Below are 23738 nucleotides of genomic sequence, written 5' to 3' on the forward strand. Positions count from 1 at the left end.
CTTTTAAAAAAAAAAAAAAAAAAAAAAAAAAAAAAAAAAAAAAAACTTTATAAGTCAAATTATCAGCGCAGAAGCAGGCAGAGTGAGCTATCAGCTAGTTAAAGTGAGGTAGCAATCAAACTAACATGAAGGCATAATTATATTATATTTATTTCAGTAAGGAAAAGAGGTGAAGCTGAAACCAAATAGCTGGCATTTTGCACTTCATCGTATAATCTCTTTTTTAAGGTAAAAGGATAAGCCGATGTTTTGTGTAACCCAAATCCATATCCTGTACATGAATGACAAAACATCTATAGTTTCCTGATGTCTTATAAAAACTATAAATAAGATGTGATGTGGCTATCATTTTTCTGTACATCCTCAATTTGGCCTAGAGTTAAGGGATCCCATTCCCTATTGCACTAAATAAGCAGGATCTGCCACTATATAATGCCTCATATTTCTTTACATACAGAAAGCAAATATTCCGCCTCTTTAATTCATTTCTTTCTTTCTTTCCTACTTCACAAGGAAATGTAATTACTTTAATGTAGATGATCCTATATTGACTAATGGTATATCAGTCGTAACAAATGTTGAAGGTAAGGACCTAGAAGTCTCACCTCACAAACAAGTGCACCATCAATGTACTTGCATGGTATGTCATCCAGAATATCACCAGGTAACCGGCCAGACTCAATTGCCTCAAGAAGCAGAAAAAAGAAGAGGGAAATGGGTTGGTAAGATATATAGTAATGGATGGGAAAAGATAAAATAGATTCCTATATCACTTGCAATCAAAAGAGAAGGGGTTGGCAGTAGACTTACTGAGAAGAGAGTTTCAGATGCTCTATCATATGGGTGTAAAAATTTTGGAACATCTCCAGAAGAATCACTCTGAAATTTAAATGTGGAATAGCTATCAGTTTGAAACACCTGACCAGAATTTTATTTTCTTTTCCTTTATTTTTGCAGTACAAACAGGACAAAGAAATTACAAACCTCTGATGGTTTCCCAATAGAATATCCATCTAGATAGAGGTTCAGTGAGAATGAAACTTCATTTTCTGGCAAAAGTATAAAAACAGGAAGCACAGGATTGAATAAAAATCAAAAGGGGTCAAATAAAAGAAAGAAAAAGTAATAATAGCAAATTAAATCAGTGTTGTTTGTATTTGCAAATTGAAAATCCTTTAGAATAGTGAACCTACCAGAGACTCCAGCACTGTTGTTGTCAAGATCAGCCGCCTCAGTCTATACAGTAAAGCAGTAGTACATTAGTTGAAGGCAAAACAAAGGAGCATGCTAACCAACGAGAATTTGAAAACTAACCACTTATTAGCATTAAAAGATTCAGATTTTCCAGCACATAACTCGCAATTAACTATGATCAACAAAATACAATGTTTTCACTGTGATCCATTGGTCACATTGCAAGATCAGCTTTGTCATGTCATTAAAAGTTAAAACTATGTCCATTTCATTGTCTATTAACCAATAAGAAGAAAGTGGTTCACACAATAATGTAAGCCATGAATGACATCAAAATTTGTCAACAAAATATACCAAAAATAATATTTCACATTTTCACCCATTCTCTGGGTTCGATGACCAAGTGACAAACAAAATAAACATCATAGGGCAGCATACTTTTGGTTATAATTACACTTTTTGCCCACTGCTGACTAGTGTGAGATAAAATCTGAAACCTCTTTGTACACTATTAATAAGAACACTAATGCTCTCACTGGATATCCCATGGAATGAGAATGGTACTGAGAACAAAAACTAAAAAGATATTCATTTGTGATGCCTTTAATTTCTTGATAGCAAAAAAAAAGAATCATCATAACATCATTGACTGAATAAGACTCGAAAGAAATGACATTTAGAAAGAAAAACTTTAGGTTATATTTAACATCAAAAGAACTTAAGAAAACTAAGCCATACTAAACCCATTCCCCTGGCACAGAGATTCAATTTAAGTGTCAAATTACTGAAAACGAAACCAAATAAGCTGAGAGGAAATTTCAGGTTATATTTGACATCAAAAGAACTTAAGGAAATTAAGCCGTAGGAAACGCATTCCCCTAGCAAAGAGTTTCAATCTAAGTGTTCGAATTACTGAAAACGAAACCAAATAAGCTGAAAGAAAAACTTTAGGTTATATTTAACATCAAAAGAACATCAGAAAATTAAGCCATAAGAAACTCATTCCTGGCACAGAGATTCAATTTAAGTGTTCGAATTACTTAAAATGAAATCAAATAAGCTGAAATTGCACCAAAGAGAAAACAATTTACACAATTGTGAGAATAGATAACACAATTACCGTGCCCGTCCGAGCAGCAGATGCGGAATTGGAATCATGTTGAGGTAGAGCTGAATTCCTGTGCTTCTGATTTTGGACAGCGGAGACGACGTCGTCCTCGTCACCGGCGGCGTCTGTGTCGGGGTGGATTTGTATTCTCGGTCGAAACCTTGTACCGGTCTTGGAGACCTTAAACGAAATTCCCATTGTCCGCTGCCTTTATTCTTCTACTTCTGCTTCTGATTATGATCTAAACAGGATTAAATCCGGGGGTGGTGTAGATAATCCGGAAATTCGATGCACGGAAGAACCCTAAAGAGGTTTAATGCAGTAACCGCATTAACTAGCACTGTAAGACCCAGCATGGAAGACGAGCTCAGAGCTTTCTTTTATTCGTTCGATGATGGATGTTGAAAGAGTGAACTGCAAAAAGTTATCGAACGTCGGCCGGTCCGCTTCTATTTACAAGTACTTTTTTTGGAAATTGGGCCTTTTCTGGGTTTGTAGCCCACTTGTAACGTGATGATCTATACGGATAAGCCCACATTCCACGCTATGATGGGCTGCTTTCGCCCCAAAATCTGTTCGTTGACTTTGTCCAACGGAGACCTAATAATTTTTAACTCATTCAAATATTATGTTTGCTTTGATCTCATATCATTTTTTTTATAACTTGGGTTTTTTTATTTCACCAAACTATACTCTGGACCCTATGAACTCGTCCCAAGGTCTATGAATGAGGTAAATCTTGAGTTGCACGCCTATACACTTTTATGCATAAGAACATTTCACTATCATCGATTGGTCAAAGTCTCTCAATGACTCATCAATTCTCAAGTTGGGTTCAAATCTTTACCCCGCGTCGTTACATGGTGTGGCAATATGAATTCATTCCATTATTAGGTGGAAGTAGACATGAATCTTATGGTAGAACTTTGGACAATCTATTATGGTCTTGTAATTTGTTGGGAGAAAAGCAATGCTTTTATGGTAGCTACTCAAAAGCTACATAGAGGGAATAGTGGTTAAGCGCCGTTTTCCCATTTGCTAGAGGCTATAGAGATTTACTAAGCAAGCACTCCAAGGCTCTAAGAGTCTAAGGTATGTTCATAGATGTGAAGATTAAAAGGCATCTCCCTACAACTTGCCTCACTTGGAGTTCGTGAAATTGATGTACTTTTAAAGGGGTGCCTCTTGCTTATCGCTAATGCCTAATGGTGCAAACTGGGGGCAGGTGTCTATGCAAAACATTACCCCCACTTATCATACATGAACCCCGTTATACATTATCAGGTCCGTGCGAAGCTGCCTCAAGAAGAGTTACACTGAATGACAACATCATTATATGAAGTATGAACTGTACATTTTATGCAACTACATAACATAAGCGCAATTTCACCGCTGTAAAATATATATATCATAAATAACGTGAGCGTAAGACATAAGATAAGTAATAGCATAACCCGCTTCTGTCAATATTATATTCCCACACATGACACAACAGACCTCGAACATAAATATGTAATAAATACACATGACAAGCATATCAATAGTAGACAACTAGACACCAAACTCTCCAAACGTTAAAACGTTTAAAAGAAAAGAAAAAAAAAGGATCTCAAACACAATGCCAATTCCTTGTAAACCGTAATATCACTGATAGTACATAAGCTGTTGTGCAGCAGCCATGTTCTGAAAACCAGCATCATATATGGCCTGGCTTGCTCCAGCCACGCCCATACCCATGGATGCTTGCTTTGGTGGAAGTTGACCCTGAGGTTGCACAAAGGCATGAATGCCTCCCATCTTGGCCAATGCTACCTGGCGCTCATAAGCCAAAAGATCAATGGCTGACAGACCCTGCATGGGTGCCGGAGCTGGTGGAGGAAGAGGGTTTGAAGCAGTTCCAGGTGGTGTTGGCTTGTTACCCCATGAGCACTGAAATGCATTAAAGAGAAGGGAACAAAAGTCAAGCTTTTAACATTCAGACAGGGCACCTGAAAAGATAAAGCACATAATGTTGTATATACTGTAATATACAAGGTTGTAGATGCCTTGAGCCCTTCAGATTCATTCCTGTTGATTATCTGTTTCCAGATTATCCTCTTTTTTGTTGTAAGTGATTAAACCCCTAGTTGCAATGTGTATATGTGGGGGGGAGTAGGTCAGTTCATGCCGGGAATGAGTATAAATGCACAAAGATCCTATGTGGGCAAATAAAAGTATGGAGTAAAAAGAAAGAACATAAAGAAAATCAGTTTTGATCAATGTCAAGAAAGAAAAAAGCAGTTTTTGTCAGTGTGAATAGCAATTTAGGTTCCAAAGCGGCAGTTGTTGGGGATTATTTCCACCACAATGACAGAAAGGGGTATTGAAAGTGGACATCCTAAAAACAGGGGACTGGAAATACTATTCTCCAGAAACACTTTTCTCCCAAGGGAAATGCATAGACTGGTTAAAATAGTTAATTCTATACAACAAAAGATTGTTCAGAAACAATTGACAAACAAAATATTTGCTGTTAATCAGGAAGAGAAACCTTAATCTGTCTTCCACGAAGAATTGACTGAGCATTTCCCATCTGAATAGCGAGAGCAGCCTCGGCATGTGTGTTATATCTTACAAAACCAAAATTTTTATCACGCTGGACACGAACTTCCTCAATTACCCCAGCACCAAGGGCATGTAAATGACGATGAAGGTCAAGCTGTGTTACCTGTGGTTTAAAAAAATTGATTTCAACATCTATGCAAAGAATGGTTTTCACAAGGCAGAAAGCTACAGCACAACATGCAGGGTTTGATTAGGCAAAATTTCCATCTTCAAATAAATTTCACTTTTGGTCCCACAACATTAATTAAGTTTCAATATGATCCTAATTCCTAAATGTATGGCATTGGTTTCAATTAGATCCAAATGTCATTTATACCAATTTCTTGAAAAAAAAAAAAAAAAAAAAAAAANCACAATGCCAATTCCTTGTAAACCGTAATATCACTGATAGTACATAAGCTGTTGTGCAGCAGCCATGTTCTGAAAACCAGCATCATATATGGCCTGGCTTGCTCCAGCCACGCCCATACCCATGGATGCTTGCTTTGGTGGAAGTTGACCCTGAGGTTGCACAAAGGCATGAATGCCTCCCATCTTGGCCAATGCTACCTGGCGCTCATAAGCCAAAAGATCAATGGCTGACAGACCCTGCATGGGTGCCGGAGCTGGTGGAGGAAGAGGGTTTGAAGCAGTTCCAGGTGGTGTTGGCTTGTTACCCCATGAGCACTGAAATGCATTAAAGAGAAGGGAACAAAAGTCAAGCTTTTAACATTCAGACAGGGCACCTGAAAAGATAAAGCACATAATGTTGTATATACTGTAATATACAAGGTTGTAGATGCCTTGAGCCCTTCAGATTCATTCCTGTTGATTATCTGTTTCCAGATTATCCTCTTTTTTGTTGTAAGTGATTAAACCCCTAGTTGCAATGTGTATATGTGGGGGGGAGTAGGTCAGTTCATGCCGGGAATGAGTATAAATGCACAAAGATCCTATGTGGGCAAATAAAAGTATGGAGTAAAAAGAAAGAACATAAAGAAAATCAGTTTTGATCAATGTCAAGAAAGAAAAAAGCAGTTTTTGTCAGTGTGAATAGCAATTTAGGTTCCAAAGCGGCAGTTGTTGGGGATTATTTCCACCACAATGACAGAAAGGGGTATTGAAAGTGGACATCCTAAAAACAGGGGACTGGAAATACTATTCTCCAGAAACACTTTTCTCCCAAGGGAAATGCATAGACTGGTTAAAATAGTTAATTCTATACAACAAAAGATTGTTCAGAAACAATTGACAAACAAAATATTTGCTGTTAATCAGGAAGAGAAACCTTAATCTGTCTTCCACGAAGAATTGACTGAGCATTTCCCATCTGAATAGCGAGAGCAGCCTCGGCATGTGTGTTATATCTTACAAAACCAAAATTTTTATCACGCTGGACACGAACTTCCTCAATTACCCCAGCACCAAGGGCATGTAAATGACGATGAAGGTCAAGCTGTGTTACCTGTGGTTTAAAAAAATTGATTTCAACATCTATGCAAAGAATGGTTTTCACAAGGCAGAAAGCTACAGCACAACATGCAGGGTTTGATTAGGCAAAATTTCCATCTTCAAATAAATTTCACTTTTGGTCCCACAACATTAATTAAGTTTCAATATGATCCTAATTCCTAAATGTATGGCATTGGTTTCAATTAGATCCAAATGTCATTTATACCAATTTTTTGAAAAAAAAAAAAAAAAAAAAAAAAGTTCCAATTAGAACCCAATGACATATCCAACTAAATGAACTAATATTTTGAAAAATAGATAATAAGAATTTTGGTATTGCGTGAATGCAAGATGATATTGAAATTACTGAAACATTAAGAACCAAAAAGAAACTTAATTACAACTTTTGGACCAAAAACACAATTTGCTCCATCTTTTTCAATGGCTAACAATTTAGCGGATTTCAGGATTCTTGAACAGAAACCAGAGAGTAGTAGAGTACCAGAACATAAAATGCCATATTCTTGAGAACAGTGACAAGGACAACAGGGGGTGAAAAAAATGACGAAAGGTGAAAAGATCAGAGAGAACACATGCTAGAAAAAGGAGATGAATTTCTTGCCTCAGGAGCAAGATTGCCCACATACACAGTGGTGAATTGCGGGTTATTTTCAGGAGCTTCATTGTTTGTTGCCTCTTTACCATCTTCTGCAAAAGCAAGAGAGTAACAAATAAACATAGCATCTTCATTTTAAGAAACATCCATGTTGATTGCTCAAGTCAACTGATAACAGAAGGCATTAATATACAATCGCAATTTCAGATCCTAAAAGGCTTTTCAAAGAATCAATTTGCTTAAGCTCAAAAACTCTTTGCAGCACATAGATAATTGCACACCTGATGAGACATTTGTCAGCTCCACAACACTTTTTGCATCAGAACTTTGTTTGGTATCATTGTTATTAGCACCTTTTGTAGCCCAGTTACAACGAATTTGTCTACTGCCAAGCCATTTTCCTGAAACAAAGGGCAAACATAAATGAAGGGCAGAAACTCGTGCAATTTGACATGAGCTTCTACAATAAGGTTATTTCATAGATCCATATAGTTCATCCTGTATGAATATGCACTCAATTTCTGTTCTAGCATTTCAAGTACTAAAAATACAACACAATTATACTAAACAAAATTTTTGCATCTTCCTCACCTGTTAGATCATTAATGGCGCATTGAGCATCCTGAAGAGAAAGCAGAGCAGTAAATTACAGCACTCCATAGCATGGGAAATACTTGCAAACAAGGTTACCTGCTCATTTCTGAAAGAAACAAATCCATAACCTCTAGAACGCCCAGTGTTCTGATCCCACATGACCCTTGCATCACTAAAACAAAGCATGTCAAAAATCATCTCGCTGTATGTATGCAATAAAAATCATTTCACTGGTATGTATGCACCTGTTGCATTTATATGTCTAACCAACAAGATCAGACAAAAAACAAATGATGTACACTACTGCAAATATATTGAGCCGATCAGATATCAGTGACAATCTATAAGCCTAGGTGGGTAAAACATGACAACCCAAGCTCACTACTTGAGAGCCAGCTCATTTTGGTTGCAGCCACGCTTTGGGGCTTTTGGCTGAAATGGAAGGAAATCGTAACAGCACTACTGCAGAACGAAATGAGTAGGCACTTACGAACAGCTAGGGTAAGTTGAGAAGCAGGTAAATAACATAGCATCAGTAACTTCAGGGCTAAGGTCACCCACAAATATATTGTAATGACCTACAAATTATAACATCACCCAGTTAGCCAGAATTCCATAAAGATTATTGTCTAATACTTAATACTGTAATTACAGAATTTAAATACACACTTGAGGTATCCTCCCTCTGGCTACTGGCATATGCCCAATTAACTTTTATAGGCTGTCCAAAGCTGAAATTAACAGAATGAAAAGCATCACCAAAAGAGAGAGAGAGCCAGCATGTAAGAGATATATCTAATCTATACTTACAGATGCCTTCCATTAAGTGACAATATAGCAAGGGTAGCAGATGCACGGTCATAGTAATGAACAAAACCATAGGATGACTGCATGGAAAGAAAATTTGTTCAAAACAAGAGATGTTTGCAGTTTGCCAAAAAGAAATCCATTCATCTGAAAAGAAGTCAAATATACAGGCAAGTTTGAGATATAAAAAGTACATCTTCCTTTCGTATAAGTTTGCAGCCTTCAACAGGACCAGTACTCGAGAAAACTTCCTGCAGAAGTGGTTCAGTCACCTGCTGGTGAATATTGCCAACATACCTGCATTTTCTCGAAAATAAACAAAACTAGAAATTTTAAAAGAAAAAAGAAAACAAAAAAAAAAATAAACAGATACATAAGAGCCTCTTCAAGTCACAGTAGTAGTAAGAATGAATTAGGTAGATCAGATAAAGGAATAAGTATAACCCTTTCTTCTAGCAGAAGGAAAAGTAAAATGAATCTAACTGGGTTTGCTTAAACAGATGAATTCGCTATAGAAGGCTATAAATTCATGAGTTACATGAATTAGATAATAGTAGAACAAAGAGGTGGTCACTATAGACTTCTGTCTCGTGTGTTGCATACACAACAGCCAAAGAAAAATGCGACAAGAAAAGAAAGAAATTGAAATATTAAAATAAGTCCAACACTCACACACTGCGGCACGTGCTTGGATCAAACCCGGGAGGCATATTTCCACTTGGTATTGGTTCAATCTGGAAGATAAAAATATCTTATCATTTATTAAATTAATTTAAAAAAAAAAATAGAAAACTTAATCCATGCAAATATACTTTTTAGAAATAGGTCTAAAGAACTGGGAAGAGATAGTGAGCTGTTGGAGAACTAACACAAAGAAAGTAAAGATGCTAACACAAAGGTAGTGACAAAGATAAGAGCAACATAGCTTTAAGTTGGATATGCTGTAACCTTAGTCAAATTACTCTTTTATGTGTTCACTTGAGAGTATTAAATTTTGTTAAAACTGAAGGTTCAGGGGCAGAAATGCATTGCACAAGAAGTTTAATTGCATACAGTTACCTTCCAACTCTTACTCTCCCTCAAAAATGAAGCATTGAGAAGAATGTTATTCTATAAAAACTCAGTAGACTTTCTTTCTATTTGCTAAACACTTAGTATAGAATACGAATCAAATGGAAAAAGAGAAAAAAACACTCTAACTTCAATATGTTTCACAGAATCAATCCCTATAGCTTGAGTCATTCAAAACCTATTCATATTTTCATAATGGAGGTGGTTCGTAACTGTGAGAAACACCACCAAAAAGGAAAGCCTGCGCCTAGCATATGCTTTTTGAGCTATCTTAATGAAGATAGAAAAACAACCGAAATGAACCCCCAAAATTAGAGCATAAAATTGTTGGAAAAGTTTTCAGGAGCAAAAGCTAATTTCCTCAATTTTAAACAATCAATTCTCAAACCTCATAAGCACAAAACAAAACAATAACATAGCAGCTTAGACATCATCTCTACAATCTCAAGCGCGCATCTTCAAACCTCATACACACAATATTAGGCAAACGACTGTGCAGCTTACAATCCAAGCGCTAGAATCTCGAATAGAAATTACACTCCATATTTATCAAGCTAATAAAATTGAAACAACAAAAAGGCATAAAATCTAACCGGAGGAGCAGCCAATAAGCCAGGGTGATAAAGAGACTGTTGTTGAAGAAGAGCTTGTTGCATCAAGGCTTGCTGTTGCTGTTGCTTCAGCCTCTGGTGCTGCATTTTCTCCGGCGCCGATTGGATGAATCAAATGATCGGAGGTGAATTCGTCCGGTGATAGACTTTCCTATATAGGTAAGTACCGACGGTCTAGAAGGAGATGGAAACAAAAAATAAAAAATAAAAAATGAAAAATAAAAAAGAAGCACACGGTGAGAGATATTACCATTGTCGCAATGGATATTTATTGCAGCCTACTACGTAAAACACGACAAATACGCCCGGATTGCGGTTGCGTTGATGGGCTTGTCGTGACCCAAACAATTAGGCCTACTAATTCCATATTGGGCTGGAACTTGACCCAACAGCGTAATTAAATTCACCATCCGGCCCAATATATAGGAGAAAAGGGCTGGTACAGATTTAGTACACCGCACTCAAATGGGAGATTCCTCCGGCCCAACAACAGTTCGCTTCGGATGGAATTGCAAACTATATAAAGGAAGGGAAAATAGTCAAATAGGTCCCTAAATTTTATACCAAACGTCAATTAGGTACTTAAACTTTAAATAAGTGTAATTAAACGCTTAAACATATTATTTTTAGTTAAATAAGTCAAATTTACTGGTAACCAACATGTTACATATAAATAACATTGTTGACTATATTTTTTACCGTTGACCGAATAAATTTTACCGAGAAACATCACCATCGACCAAATAGTAGTCTTCTCCGGCAAAGGCGACCAGTAAATGTCACTTTCGCCGGAGATGGAGACTAGAACAAGTCGCCTTCTCCGAAGAATGCGACCAAAACTTGTAGCCTTCTCCTAGAAAAGACTATTAAAAGTGGTTGTGGTGGAGATTTATTGAATTTTTTATTGGAATGAGAATGACTGCCTATAACAGGTTTATAATCAGTTGATAAGTTTACTTGCATAAAAATAACATATTTGTGAATTTAATTGCATTTTTAAAAATTTAGGTGTCTAATTAATTCTTTGGGTAAAGTTTAAGGTTGTATTTCACCTAAGCAAATTACAATTTAGAAGGTTGAAAATAAGGTTATAACGGAAATTTTAAATTTGAAAAAAAAAAAATAGTTTGAACATGTATCATCATCACTCACGGAATTGGAACTAAACATTTCACATAAAGTTATGGTTCCAACAAATATCAAACCATAAATTAGCTTGGATGTGAAACTGAATTGACGTCTAACTCTACTAATAATGAGTGGACCATGTACATATGTTTTTCATTAATAAAATATTATCTTTTAATTTATTAGGCCTACAATTCCTTTTGTTTTTTCATGCATATTTTTATTGATATTTACGTTAAAGTTGTTATCCTTGATTTATAATATAATTATTAATAAACACAAATTAATCAAGCCCCAAAATTCCAAAAATACCCTTCATTGCAACATGTATGACTATTTATCACAAATTATAAAGTCTTCAATTGAATATACACCTCATAGTGTTCATTACATTTTAAATAAATATGCATCACACATCTAAAGAATATTCATTGACATTGACCAAGTTTGGTGAGCCAAAGTGAGAGCAATAACTAATGACAACTACATCTATCATGTGTAAAACGCAGCTGAGACAAGTTGGTGTGTAGTCCACTAAGAAAAAAGTCAGAGAAAGGAGGCTAGTTAGGTGCAAACAGGAGAGGAAGGACTAAACAAAAATGGTTAGAACTATAAGCAGCTGCAGATATGGACTATAACTTCAAGTTGAGATCCAATTCATCCTTGTTCTCGGGAGACGAGTCGCCCTTGGAAGATGAGGCTATGAAGCCTTGTTCTTGGGAGACGATAGGGCTTAAACGACGAAAGTCAGGCCTATGAAATTGACTACAGCTTGAAGTTGAGGTCTAGTTCGTCCTCGGTCCTGGAAGAGGAACCCTCGGCCTTGGAAGAAGAAGCCTCGTTCTTGGAAGATGACCCTTCGTTCTTTGCTGATGGAGCGGCGGCTGGATTATGTAGTTGGTATGGCGCTCTAGCCGTGGCCCTGAACAACAAAAAGTAGTTAGCACAACACACACCTAAAATAAAACGGTGCAAATATAGATGGCACTACTAATCTATATGCCCTCGTGTTAATGGTTAAGAATTAAGATCATGTTAGCACAAAATGCTTACCTATCCTTCCTCTTCTCAAGGAATCGATGAAGGGATGATCTTCTTGCAATTGGAAGATCTGAAACAAACAACACCATAACAGATTAACAACGCATTTTAAGTTTTCGTAGAGCACAAAATCCATTGACGTTCTTGACAAAAAAGCAACATAGTACTCTTACTGACTACCTAACCTGCTAACCATAAAATTATATGAAGTATTTCAACGATTAGCGGGGAAATTACCAGAAACATTAGATCCTGCAGGCGAAGAAACTTGGGGTGAAGATGGTGGTGCAGGACTTGCAGTCCTCCTAGGTGGGTTGACTGAGTTAGCCGCCAAAGGCTGGAATTCTGCACCAGCAGTCTGGGAAATGCCCAAAGTGCCCTGATGGCTTACTTTGCTTGCCAACAACATTACTGCCCTGGCTTTGTCTGCCGGGAAATCATCAAACACCATAATCTTGCCGGAGTAGAAAATAGTGAGTGGAGCAGTCTTGGGCTCTCTTGGTGCTTCTTTGCTGTAAATAGAGTAACACATGATATCAGAACCATCTCTAAGAACTGAGCATTGTTTGTACGAAACAATGAAGGTGTAAAACATGGGACAAACCTAGTACTAGCTTCATTTGCGTTTTCCTCCATTGTTCTAACAGACCCCATAGCATCATCCTGCTCAGGGAGGGGATCTGTGGAATTCAAGTCCAGTTCTGGAATCTGACTTGATTTCTCCATGTTGGCTAGGAAGTCTATGGTGGTTGCAGCATTAGACATATCAGATTTCCCTGAAACACAAATGAATTCCATTAACCCCAAATCCTCTTCTTTTTTTTTTTTTAACACCAAACAACAATATAGGAAATTACATCAGAAATGGAAACGGGAGGGCGAAACATCCACTCCCCACTCCCTACAGTCAGCAGAGAAACAGACTTCCCGAACAATCAAATGGGCTATCATGTTCGTTTATTGTTTAACAAACATAAAGCTAATAAACCCCCAAATCTATTTAGTTACATTTAAAGAACAAAATTGGGCATTCGAAAATTTCCCTCGAAGCTAATCAAACATTTAAGCACAAAATTGCTAAAAGCATTCAAGAAATCAATTGAACTCATCGACCCAAAACCCTAAATCATAATTTTAACAGTAAAATAAACAAAAGGGGATGTAATGATTTACCTGCAGCCTCCAATTTGCCACGAATTTCAAGACCCAGATCTCCGCGGCTGCCTTTCCCTTTGAGGAACTGACCCAGGAGGCTGCAAGTCTGCGAGAAATTCGACTTCTCCGGCGCCCTGCCGGCCCTTCCACCGTCCAACGGCAGCTGCATGGCCAAGATTTTCTTGATTTTCCGGCGAAAAACGAAGATTAAGACAAAAAGGGGCGAGCTTGTTGCTGTGTAGTGCACCGGAAGCTATTCAGAGTATCTGATACAGAGAGGAGAAGAGTCCGGAATATATGGGTAGACGGGATTCAAAGGCTGCTGCACAGATTGAATTGCGCACAAAAATTTGTGCTTTTTATTTTGGAAATTTTTAATGTTATTCTAACCATTTTGCGCACGTTTTAATTGTCGCAAGACGAAAGAGACACAGAGGATAAGTGCCTTGGTGGAATGGGAAACCTCGCAGCTCACGCTCACGTCCCGTCGGCTGGAAACCGAATCTTCGCATTAAGAACACGTGCTTTAAATTCTAGTCCACGTCTTTAAATACGAGCGCAGTACGCAATTATGGAAAATAAAATATTTGTTATTAGTATAAAATAACTTTAGGCCATGCATTTTTTATAGAGGTTAGGCATTAAATTTTGCCTAGTGCTGCAAAGATTTTTTTTTAGTATAAAATACTTTTTTATTTAATTATTACCGGAGTATATTATTTTTATTTTTAGCACATGCTGCAAAGTTATTTTTAGTATAAAATACTGTACTTTTTATTTAATTATTAGTTTATTATTTGTATTTTTAGGCCATACTTTTTTATAGAGTTTAGGCATTGCATTTTGCCTAGTGCTGCAAAGTTGTAGTTAAGATATAGTCGATGATCAAGAAAGATGATAAAAGTCTTTACACATGTCCAAGAATTAAAGAAGATTACTTGACTTTTGACACCTAGTCGATAATTAAGAAACTTAAGATAATTTAGGTTCTGACTTTTTTAAGAGGATCAAAGAAGATAACAACTCACAAGAAATAATGCTTTGATGTATGAGAAAATTTACCTCCGCTATCTGAAACTGGTTGTTCCCACACAACAGTAAAGAATACTGAAACTACTAGCACAGTTGCACACACCATCAACAAACTCGCTCTTTGTCACTGCGCCATATGCCCGGGGCATTATTTAACATTTAAAAAAAAAAAACAAAATTTGAAAACAACATTTTAAAATTATAACTACTAGTTGTAATCTTGTAGAGACGTGCCGACGGGTACCAAGTTGGGCCGGAGGGGCCCATTCCAGAAGCACGTTTCTTCGCTGATCCTGCTACATTGCTATAATGCCACTATGCCAGCATGTCAGGTCTCAACCTGGAATCTTTACCCTCCGCATCTGTTACGCTCACGCCAATTAATTTCCTGAATAAATGCCGGGATAGCCCTCCACGCCGCCGTACAAAGATCCAACGCCCCTTAATAATGCTCTTTGGGCCAGTAACGTTACTGGGCTATTATTTCAGCCCACTAATTTTGAATGCGGCCCATTTTACAAATGGCATTGTATCTGTTGTTTTGGATAAACCCAGTTCCACAATTTTTTCTTACACCCCACTGTCCAAGTGCTTTTACTGTCAGCCCAACATCGTAGGCTGCAGTTGGACCACAATGCATTGTGAAGCATTGTCACAAAACGACGTCGTTTCAATAAGTGGGAGAAATGACGACCGTTAGTCGTAACAGAGCTCCGTAATTGATACTATAGTTCATCTCGAAAGGTACTGCCTCACATTTGTTTTTATATTATCGAATGGAACTGTAGTTATATCGGAAATGAACTGCAGTTGTGTTGAACTGATATTAAATAACAGTTTCACATTTTTTGTACTGCAGTTATATCGAAAAGGAATTGCAGTTGTGTTAAAAAGGGAACTACAGTTGTGTTGAACCGATACTGAATAACAGTTTCACATTTTTGAGTGTATATTGTCTAATGAAACTGTAGTTATATCGAAATGATATTGTAGTTGTGTTGAAAGTAAATTGCAGTGTATTATAAAAGAAACTGTAGTTCTAAATTGAATAACAATTTCAAATATTTGAGTGTATAATGTCGAATGAAACTGCAGTTATATCGAAAATAAATTGCAGTTGTGTTGAAAATGAACTACAATTTTGTTTAAAGGGAACTGGAGTTGCGCGGAACGGAGGCCATTTCAGTTGTTTGTTTTCATTAATCAAAACGACAATGCACGGTCTAAGTAAAAATTGCGCGTAGGCTGCTACCTCTTCAATTTTTGTAATTAATACTTAGTTTTGAACATACAAAAAAAAGTACAAGAAAGTAAATCAATACTCCCTCCGTCCCTAATTGTTTGTCTCATTTACTTTTTGTACGGTTTTTAATACAACATAACAAATGATACTAACTTTCCAATTTTGCCCTTCAAAAGTAGGTGTTATTTGTACAAAGTACAATTGTACTTATCTCATTAATAGCCTAAAAAGTTGAAAAGTCAAAAGGGTAAATTGAGAAATGTAGAATGATAGTTATGTTCAATTTTAGAAAGAAGACACTATTTTGGGACAAACTAAAAAGGAAAATAAGACATGTAAAATGGGATGGAGGGAGTACATGTTAATAAGACGAATTGCTGGGGTGGTAACAAAATTGACCATTTACTAATGGCAACGCCTAGCCTGTGTAGTCACAGCTAATATCTATGCTAAACCATTACAGCTGGAATATAGATGCTAAGGGAATAGATGGTTTTTTTTGTTTTTTTTTTTTTGAAAGAAAGAATGGATGGTTAATTAAACAAACTATTATGCAGAAGGCTCAGGCATCCAGAATCATATAACCTGGCAATGTGCAACGTTAATGTCACAAGATTTCACTGACAGCCTCGTTGACAGCAGAATGATAGTGCTTAAGTTTCTTTATTACCCCATACTCATTAAACAATGCAAACAATTCGTGATTTAAAGATAATAATTACCTTAATTACTACGTTAACACTCGTGCAACCACTGATCTGCACGTATACTTATATACGTATATATAATTGTTTCCCCCCTGCAACTCTGCAAGATTGCACCATATATAGATTGTTTGCCAGCTTATATACAGCTTTTGTGATGCATCGATCTGACGTCCGGATACACAAGCAGACTCAAGATTCAATGTGCAATCATGCATCATGAGAATTTAAACGTGTTTTGGCCTGGGTGCAACAAAGTATCTGCATAAAACGTGTTTAAATCGTCCATAGTTTATTATTTCAAAAAAGAAAAAAAGAAAAAAAAACCTAATAGGAAGCTGTCATAGAGAATCAAAATTGAAATTACTAAGTCAACTGTCTCACTAACTTAGTTTGGATTATATTGTTTTCATCACAATTTGTGACATATTTATATATACATAGCAATTAACATATATAACTACTAAGCATGCAATTCAAATAACTCACATTGAGTCATTAATCATTACTAAGATATTACATCACAATAATATACATTTTTATAAATTGATGTTGACTTACCACGCACTCACCATTTCACCAGCCGTATAAGCTTATTACTTAGGGTTGTTTTGTTTAGTAATTAGTGTTTGTAATTATAATAGGTGCTATATGTAGTTGCTATACAGTATACACACACGTACTCTTGTCAGTGAGGTGTATTATTAATTATTATAATAAAATAAGAATCATATCATATGAAATTATTAATCAACTTATATTTGTTGTATAATTGTTCTGTGACTACGTGCAAGCATGCATGCACGTGAATGTCGGCTTTTTTAATAAGGAATGCGGTTGCAGAGTTGACTTCATTAAATTTGCCATCAATTTATATTTCCTTTATTTTTTTTTTATAACTTAGCAATTCTAAGACTAATGACTAATCCTAAGCTCAAAAAGACACCACAACATTTAATTTAGATATTTCAATATTTTTAAGTTACTTTTTTCATACATGTTTTCGGATTTAAACCCTACACTACCGCCTTCATACATGTTTTCGGATTAAATCATAACTATGGCTTTAACATACGTATCTAGCTGACTACCTAGTGAGGTCTTCATACATGTTTTCGGATTAAATCATAACTATGGCTTTAACATACGTATCTAGCTGACTACCTAGTAATGTATAAAATAGTGTACAGGTAAAATGCCATCTATAGGGGATTGGGTGTTATGGTATGTTAAATGCAAGAACAACGAACTAGCTAGACACCAAGTTTAGGCAGTTGGCAAGAAGCTAAGCAAATCAAAGAGCAATAGATTCAAGCAATAATCAACGGTAAGTAAACAAATAACAAGGTAATAAAATGATATGAAATGCGGTTAATGAAAGCAAAAATCCAGATAATGGAGCACGATCTTCTAGATGCAAAAGAACATATAAGATTGAGAGATTGAAACACCAAGCTAGGAAATTAATGGGAATGCACATAAGAATCGTATTCTACAAGACGATCTTGTGATCGAATAAACAAGAATTACAACTATAAATTTTCCCAATGCCTCAATTTCAAGTCAATCAAGAACACAAGACATTTAAAATCCTCCCATTTTCCCTATTATCATAGTGGGACAATATAGTTTGTGTGAGGAGAGGCTTGGAAATTCAATCTAATTCTCATTGTGATTGAATTTTCTTTAAGGACAAGTTAATGGGTGTTACGTGAGAGATATTGTACCTAAATGCATAAACAACCTAACAAAAGTTGTTTTAAAATTGATATATACATTTTGAAACTTAAAAATGAGATTAAAGATGACATAAAATGCGAGTAAATATGAGCTTATTTCCTGGCTGACCCATCAAATTCAGCTGGGTACCATGTTGGCCAACATATTAAAACTTAATTTTGCTCGCGGAGAATGTGAATAATTCGATTAAATAAGTACATTTTAAAAATTATACTTCATAAATAAGTACATTTTAAAAATTATACTTCATCTGTCAATTTTGTTCGTTATACTTACTATTCATTGGTCAAATCAGTTATCTTATTTATTTTATTTAGTATTTTGTACTCATTCTTAAATTTAATTATTTTACAGGGTGTTTGGTTCACGGAATAAGCAGGGAATGGCATAGCATTCCCAGTAATAGCCTATTCCGTTGTTTGGTAAGCAGTTGTATTCCCAAGAATATTATTCCTGGGAATGGTCTATTACCCTTGCAAGGGTAATAGCTATTACCCCCAACCCCCCTGGTATTAACCTATTCCTGACCTCTCAGGAATAGGAATTTTATTATATTTTCTTTTTTACCCTTTAATAATAATAGTAATAATAATAAATTTGTATAAGGGCATTTATGTCTTTTAAATATATATTCCATTTCTATTCCTTTAACCAACCAAATGCTAGAATACAATTCCAAGTCTATTCCTTTCGCGAACCAAACGCTGGAATACAATTCATATTCTATTCCTTACCTAATCCATTCCTTATGGAATACTATTCCTATTCCCTTAAAATTCATTCCGTGAACCAAACGTGCTGTTAATGTTTAGTAGTACTTTTAGTATAATTTATAAATATATAAATTTTGTATACTATACTAAAAAAATACACATATTTTAAATATTTGAGCGCGACGTGGTGGACTGGTGGGGTAAAATGGTGAGTTGGCGACAAAATCGGAGGGTTAAAAAATACTCGTATATATCCGTAAATTGTAGGCCCCTTTCAGAGAGGAAGCATGGTCGGAATATTCCAAAGGTTCTGCCGCCGGCGGCGGAATCAAGTCTTAGTCCAACGGTTTCTCAGTTTCAGACAACAGAACATGCCTAACTTTCACGCCGCAATAATTTACCACTCATCTTCTACTGCGAGTAAATGTAGAAATAAACAAAACATTATTAAAAAAAAAAAAGAAGAATTATTCTGTAATAGATAAACATTTATAGAGAAAAGAATCGCAAAAGCCTCCAATTTTTATTCTTCACCATCGATCATCATCGTCATTATTGGTAGCTCGGCTATCTCTCTTCTCTGCGCAATCAATAAATCGCACCAAAACTTCACATCTTCGATTCCAGATTCCGGATTTTTCCATCATGGAGCCGCCGGGGAACGACGCCGTAGCATTCGAGTCAGCGGAGAAGATAGTGCTCCGGTGGGACTCGACCACGTCGGAGGAGGCCAGGGAGAAGATGATCTTCGAAGGAGACCGGCAGGAAATCGATCAGTACTTGCAGGCCGTCGATGAAATCCAACGGTCAATGGAGTCCACCACGCTCTTGGACGACGACCAGAGCAAAGCCAACAGCGCGATCCAGATCGCCATGGCTCGGCTGGAGGACGAGTTTCGGAACATCCTCATCGCTCACACCAGCGCGATCGAAGTCGAGTTACTCTCCGACTTGAACTCATCTTCTTCCTCGATCAACTACTCCGCCGCCTCCAGGACCACCAGCGGCGAAATGAACTTGGGAGACGAAGAGCTGAAAAGCATTGACGGAAAAGATGGAGGTTCCGTGAAGAAACAGCTGGAGCATCAGGACAGCGGCAGCAGCAGCTACCGATCTACATACAGCATCAAGGAAATCGACCTAATGCCGCCGGAAGCGGTTTTCGACCTCCGGAGCATCGCGGAGCGGATGATTTCCGCCGGGTATCTGCGGGAGTGTATTCAGGTGTACGGAAGCGTACGGAAATCCTCCGTGGACGCGAGCTTCCGGAAGCTAGGGATAGAGAAGCTGAGCATCGGAGATATCCAGAGGCTGGAGTGGGAGACTCTGGAAATGAAGATCCGACGGTGGATTCGGGCCGCAAAATTGTGCGTTAGGGTTCTATTCGCCAGCGAGAAGAAGCTATGCGAGCAAGTTTTCGAGGGTTTAGGCACTGCTACCGACGATGCTTGCTTTATGGAGACAATCAAAGGTCCGGCTATCCAGCTTTTTAATTTCGCCGAGGCCATCAGTATTAGCCGGCGGTCGCCTGAGAAGTTGTTCAAGATACTGGATCTTCACGATGCTTTATCGGATTTACTGCCGGATATTGAAATAGTCTTCGAGTCCAAATCCTCAGAGTCAATCAGGGTTCAGGCGGCTGAGATATTATCTAGGTTAGCGGAGGCGGCCAGAGGGATATTGTCTGAATTCGAAAACGCAGTTCTCCGGGAACCGTCAAAGATTCCGGTCCCCGGAGGGACCATTCATCCTTTGACCAGATACGTAATGAATTACGCAAGTTTGATCTCAGATTACAAGCAGACTTTGGTTGAATTGATTGTTTCAAAGCCCTCAGCCGGATCAAGATATTCAACCGATCCCAACACGCCTGATATGGATTTCACAGAGCTGGAAGGGCAGACTCCATTGGACCACCATTTGATCTGGATCATTGTGATTTTGCAGTTCAATTTAGAAGGCAAGTCTAAGCACTATAAAGACACCTCCTTGGCACATTTGTTCATGATGAACAATGTTCATTATATTGTTCAGAAGATTAAAGGCTCACCCGAATTGAGAGAGATGATTGGGGATTATTATCTGAGGAAGTTAACTGGGAAATTCAGACATTCAGCCACAAATTACCAGAGAGCAACCTGGGTAAGAGTTCTGCATTGTCTGAGAGATGAAGGGTTACATGTTAGTGGCAGCTTTTCATCTGGAGTGTCCAAGAGTGCTCTGAGAGAGAGATTTAAGACCTTCAATGCCATGTTTGAAGAGGTTCACAGGACTCAATCCACATGGCTCATCCCTGATACTCAGCTTCGCGAGGAGCTGAGAATTTCCATATCAGAGAAGCTGATCCCAGCTTACAGATCGTTTCTTGGGCGGTTTAGGACTCATATTGAGAGTGGCAAGCACCCCGAGAACTACATTAAGTACTCAGTCGAGGACCTGGAGACAGACGTCCTCGATTTCTTTGAAGGGTACCAGCCTTCTCAACACCTGAGAAGAAGATCCCAATGAAGTTAAGAGGGTTGATTACCAGTTAGAATCTTAGGACAATTCTTTGAATCTTTTTTTTTTGGTGGAGTACTCGAGAGATGAGGCGTCTGGTCATCGTTCTGGCCTCTATCAAGTTTGCCAATTGTTGAGGGCATTGTCATTGTCATTGTTTGTTTGCTGCAAACCACAGAAATGATCAAGTTTCCAGAATAGGTATTGCTCCTCCCCCTGCCTGCCTGAATGCTCATTCCCTGTAAGCACTGTGTTTGATTGTACTTCTTCCACATTTTTAGATTTTGTTTCCTTTTGTTCATATGTGAATTGTTGTAATGGTTCACGTTTTGGAAATTTTTAACACGATTCTCATTTCACATTACATCTCAGAATCTAGATAGGTTTGCTTGATTAATGCAGTGTGGTGTTGACATTATTGTGGGGACTTGACAATTTGCCAGTTTCTAAATTTCCAGATGCTCTATATGGTAAAAAAGTTAAAGAGTACAGAAGAAACAACTGTCTCATTCATTATGCAATGACCCTAAATTCATCCCATTTGTTGTCTCCTTTATGGTCTGTGTTTCTATCAGTGAATCAACATCTCTCATTCTCCATTTTCACATTTCAACATGTTAAACCTAGGAGCTATTAATGGTCAGAAGTCTTGTGTTGAGTCAAGTTTGAGTTGTATCATTGACTGTCTGGCTTCCTTGTCGAGCATATAATATATAAACATAAATGTGCATTCCAACTATCAGCTTAACTTTTTAGTTGATATGAAACACGTGTTTCAATTTGGTATCATAGTCAACCACATGCCAGAGGTTGTGATTCACATGTTTCTTGGAGTCCGTCAATATATAGACATAACCTTCAATATATATACATAAATGTGCATGCCAACTATCAGTTTAGGCTTTTAGTTGAGATGGAACAGGCTCCAATTTCCCTTAGCTATTTGCTGGTTGATTGCTACAGAATGAGGTTACACCACATTAACTGCCTTACAGGTTGGCATGATACAGACTTGCTAACTACAGCATTTTTGAGTCCATCTACAGCTTGTTAAAACCATATGTTTGCCCTCACTAATAAGGTTGACAGCTTAAGTGTGGGGGTTCAAATCCTATTGAGAGGAAGGAGTGAATTTGTCCCGTTATGGGCACCAGCATATGATCGAGCATGCACTTTGGGGGCAAGTTGTTGAGTTAGATCCCGAGATTTATTACTCTACCGAGATTTTCCTGCATATCTTTATATATACTGTAAAGGAGGATGGAGTATAGATTTTGATGCTCTCTGCAACAATGTGAGGTGATTTCATGCATGGGTGAAGTGAGTTTTGTTTGGTAGTGTTGTTGTTTATGGATACAGGGACAATGTGGTTGCAGGTGAAACAAAATTGAATGAAAAGAAAGGTGGTGGTGATTAGATTGCATTGTTCCCAGATGTTGGTAGAAAGGCCTTAATTAGCTGTGCTTTTCAGGGTTGATCGATCAGTTCTTGGGCCTTTTTGTTTGGTATGCTTAGCTTTTTTGGCAAGGCTGCAAAACTACAAAAAGTGGGAAGATTCTGGGACAGGGGAGCATAAGAGAAGTTGTGTAATTAAAGAATTCCCTTTTATTTCAAAAAAAGTTGTGTAATCTTGGAAGGGAAATGAAAGATTAATGATGATAGCGATGTTCCCTCCGCCATCAAATGGCACCACTCTCGCACTATCGTTTCCTGCTCCACCATTTGCGGAAATTCAACTCTCCGTCCAATAATTACGGATTTCCAATTTTCTTTGCTTCCTAAAAAAAAATCACGAAATCGTATCATAGACGGCTCAGTTGGTCACATGAATAAAGTCTGAGAACAATGGTTCGGGATCAAGTTTCACTAGTGATAGTGTGAGAGAATCTCTCAAAGTGAAGGAAGCTCCTTGTGCACAATAAGCATATTTTCTGTCGAGCAGGGGCGTGTCGGGACATACACGAAGCCACTCTACAAGTGGGTGAAACTTCCAGAGTACACTTGTCAAGACTAGATCCTGGGGTCACCCAAAACTAGTGATCCTACAGACAATTGAATTTGAAACTTTATAATTATTAAATCAATTGTCTAACCAACTTGACTAAAATTGCATCCAATACAAATATTGAATTCAATAAAAAGTTATGTCGTATAAGATAAGCTTTTTAAGCACTTGGATCATGCAAAAAAGAACATATTAGAGTGACTGAAAGCGGGCTGAACTAGGCCCAGGCCAATGTGAAATCTCACAGCCGCACCGCTTGATCACCTCATGAAAAGCCCAAAACTATGAACCAACGGACCAATGAAGTCAATCATATGCTAAACACGACAGGTGACTCAATCAAATATTTTTTTTGTTTAAAAAATGATTAATGATATATTCTTCCCCTGATTAATGATATATGTTTTGCTTGCTGGCAGGTTTTTGTTTTGTTAGCTGATTT

At 37.4% G+C, this 23738-nt stretch overlaps 5 protein-coding genes across 6 annotated transcripts in view; 1 reads left to right on the forward strand and 4 right to left on the reverse strand.

The window, feature by feature from the left end:
* Positions 1-2730, reverse strand: part of LOC116010297 (protein PHYTOCHROME-DEPENDENT LATE-FLOWERING) — a 9408-nt gene extending 6678 nt beyond the window's left edge. The window contains exons 1-5 of the mRNA XM_031249642.1: positions 2315-2730; positions 1194-1236; positions 985-1049; positions 811-879; positions 606-686 (exon numbers count right to left, since the gene is read on the reverse strand). Of these exons, the coding sequence (XP_031105502.1) occupies positions 606-686; positions 811-879; positions 985-1049; positions 1194-1236; positions 2315-2500 (444 nt within the window). The 5' untranslated portion in view covers positions 2501-2730. The remainder of the gene's footprint in view (positions 1-605; positions 687-810; positions 880-984; positions 1050-1193; positions 1237-2314) is intronic.
* Positions 2731-3686: 956 nt separating this feature from the next.
* LOC116010324 (oligouridylate-binding protein 1C-like) lies at positions 3687-5038 on the reverse strand. The gene is made up of 2 exons (XM_031249678.1): positions 4833-5038; positions 3687-4231 (listed from the first exon to the last, which is right to left on the reverse strand). Exons 1-2 carry the CDS (start codon positions 4872-4874, stop codon positions 3947-3949), a joined length of 327 nt encoding a protein of 108 aa, XP_031105538.1. The 5' UTR covers positions 4875-5038; the 3' UTR covers positions 3687-3946.
* Positions 5039-5263: 225 nt separating this feature from the next.
* LOC116010323 (oligouridylate-binding protein 1B-like) lies at positions 5264-10280 on the reverse strand. 2 transcript variants are annotated; one of them, XM_031249677.1, is made up of 12 exons: positions 10019-10280; positions 9027-9088; positions 8549-8651; positions 8358-8434; positions 8217-8278; positions 8038-8125; positions 7644-7719; positions 7545-7575; positions 7235-7354; positions 6960-7042; positions 6174-6350; positions 5264-5572 (listed from the first exon to the last, which is right to left on the reverse strand). In XM_031249677.1, the coding sequence occupies exons 1-12, from the start codon at positions 10121-10123 to the stop codon at positions 5288-5290; spliced, it is 1269 nt and encodes a 422-aa protein (XP_031105537.1). In that variant the 5' UTR covers positions 10124-10280; the 3' UTR covers positions 5264-5287. The 2 variants fall into 2 exon arrangements, with proteins under 2 accessions (XP_031105537.1, XP_031105536.1); XM_031249676.1 differs by having other exon boundaries at positions 6960-7045; positions 10019-10279.
* A 1184-nt stretch (positions 10281-11464) lies between these two features.
* LOC116004833 (protein TIFY 10A-like) lies at positions 11465-13713 on the reverse strand. Its single transcript, XM_031245010.1, has 5 exons — positions 13379-13713; positions 12810-12981; positions 12443-12717; positions 12218-12275; positions 11465-12086 (listed from the first exon to the last, which is right to left on the reverse strand). Exons 1-5 carry the CDS (start codon positions 13527-13529, stop codon positions 11930-11932), a joined length of 813 nt encoding a protein of 270 aa, XP_031100870.1. The 5' UTR covers positions 13530-13713; the 3' UTR covers positions 11465-11929.
* A 5570-nt stretch (positions 13714-19283) lies between these two features.
* On the forward strand, positions 19284-21655 carry LOC116010572 (exocyst complex component EXO70A1-like). The gene has a single exon (XM_031250045.1). The coding sequence runs from the start codon at positions 19438-19440 to the stop codon at positions 21298-21300; it is 1863 nt and encodes a 620-aa protein (XP_031105905.1). The 5' UTR covers positions 19284-19437; the 3' UTR covers positions 21301-21655.
* Positions 21656-23738: the final 2083 nt, after the last annotated feature.

Source organism: Ipomoea triloba, chromosome 2 (genome assembly GCF_003576645.1).
Source record: "Ipomoea triloba cultivar NCNSP0323 chromosome 2, ASM357664v1".
NCBI classification, from domain to species: Eukaryota; Viridiplantae; Streptophyta; class Magnoliopsida; order Solanales; family Convolvulaceae; genus Ipomoea; species Ipomoea triloba.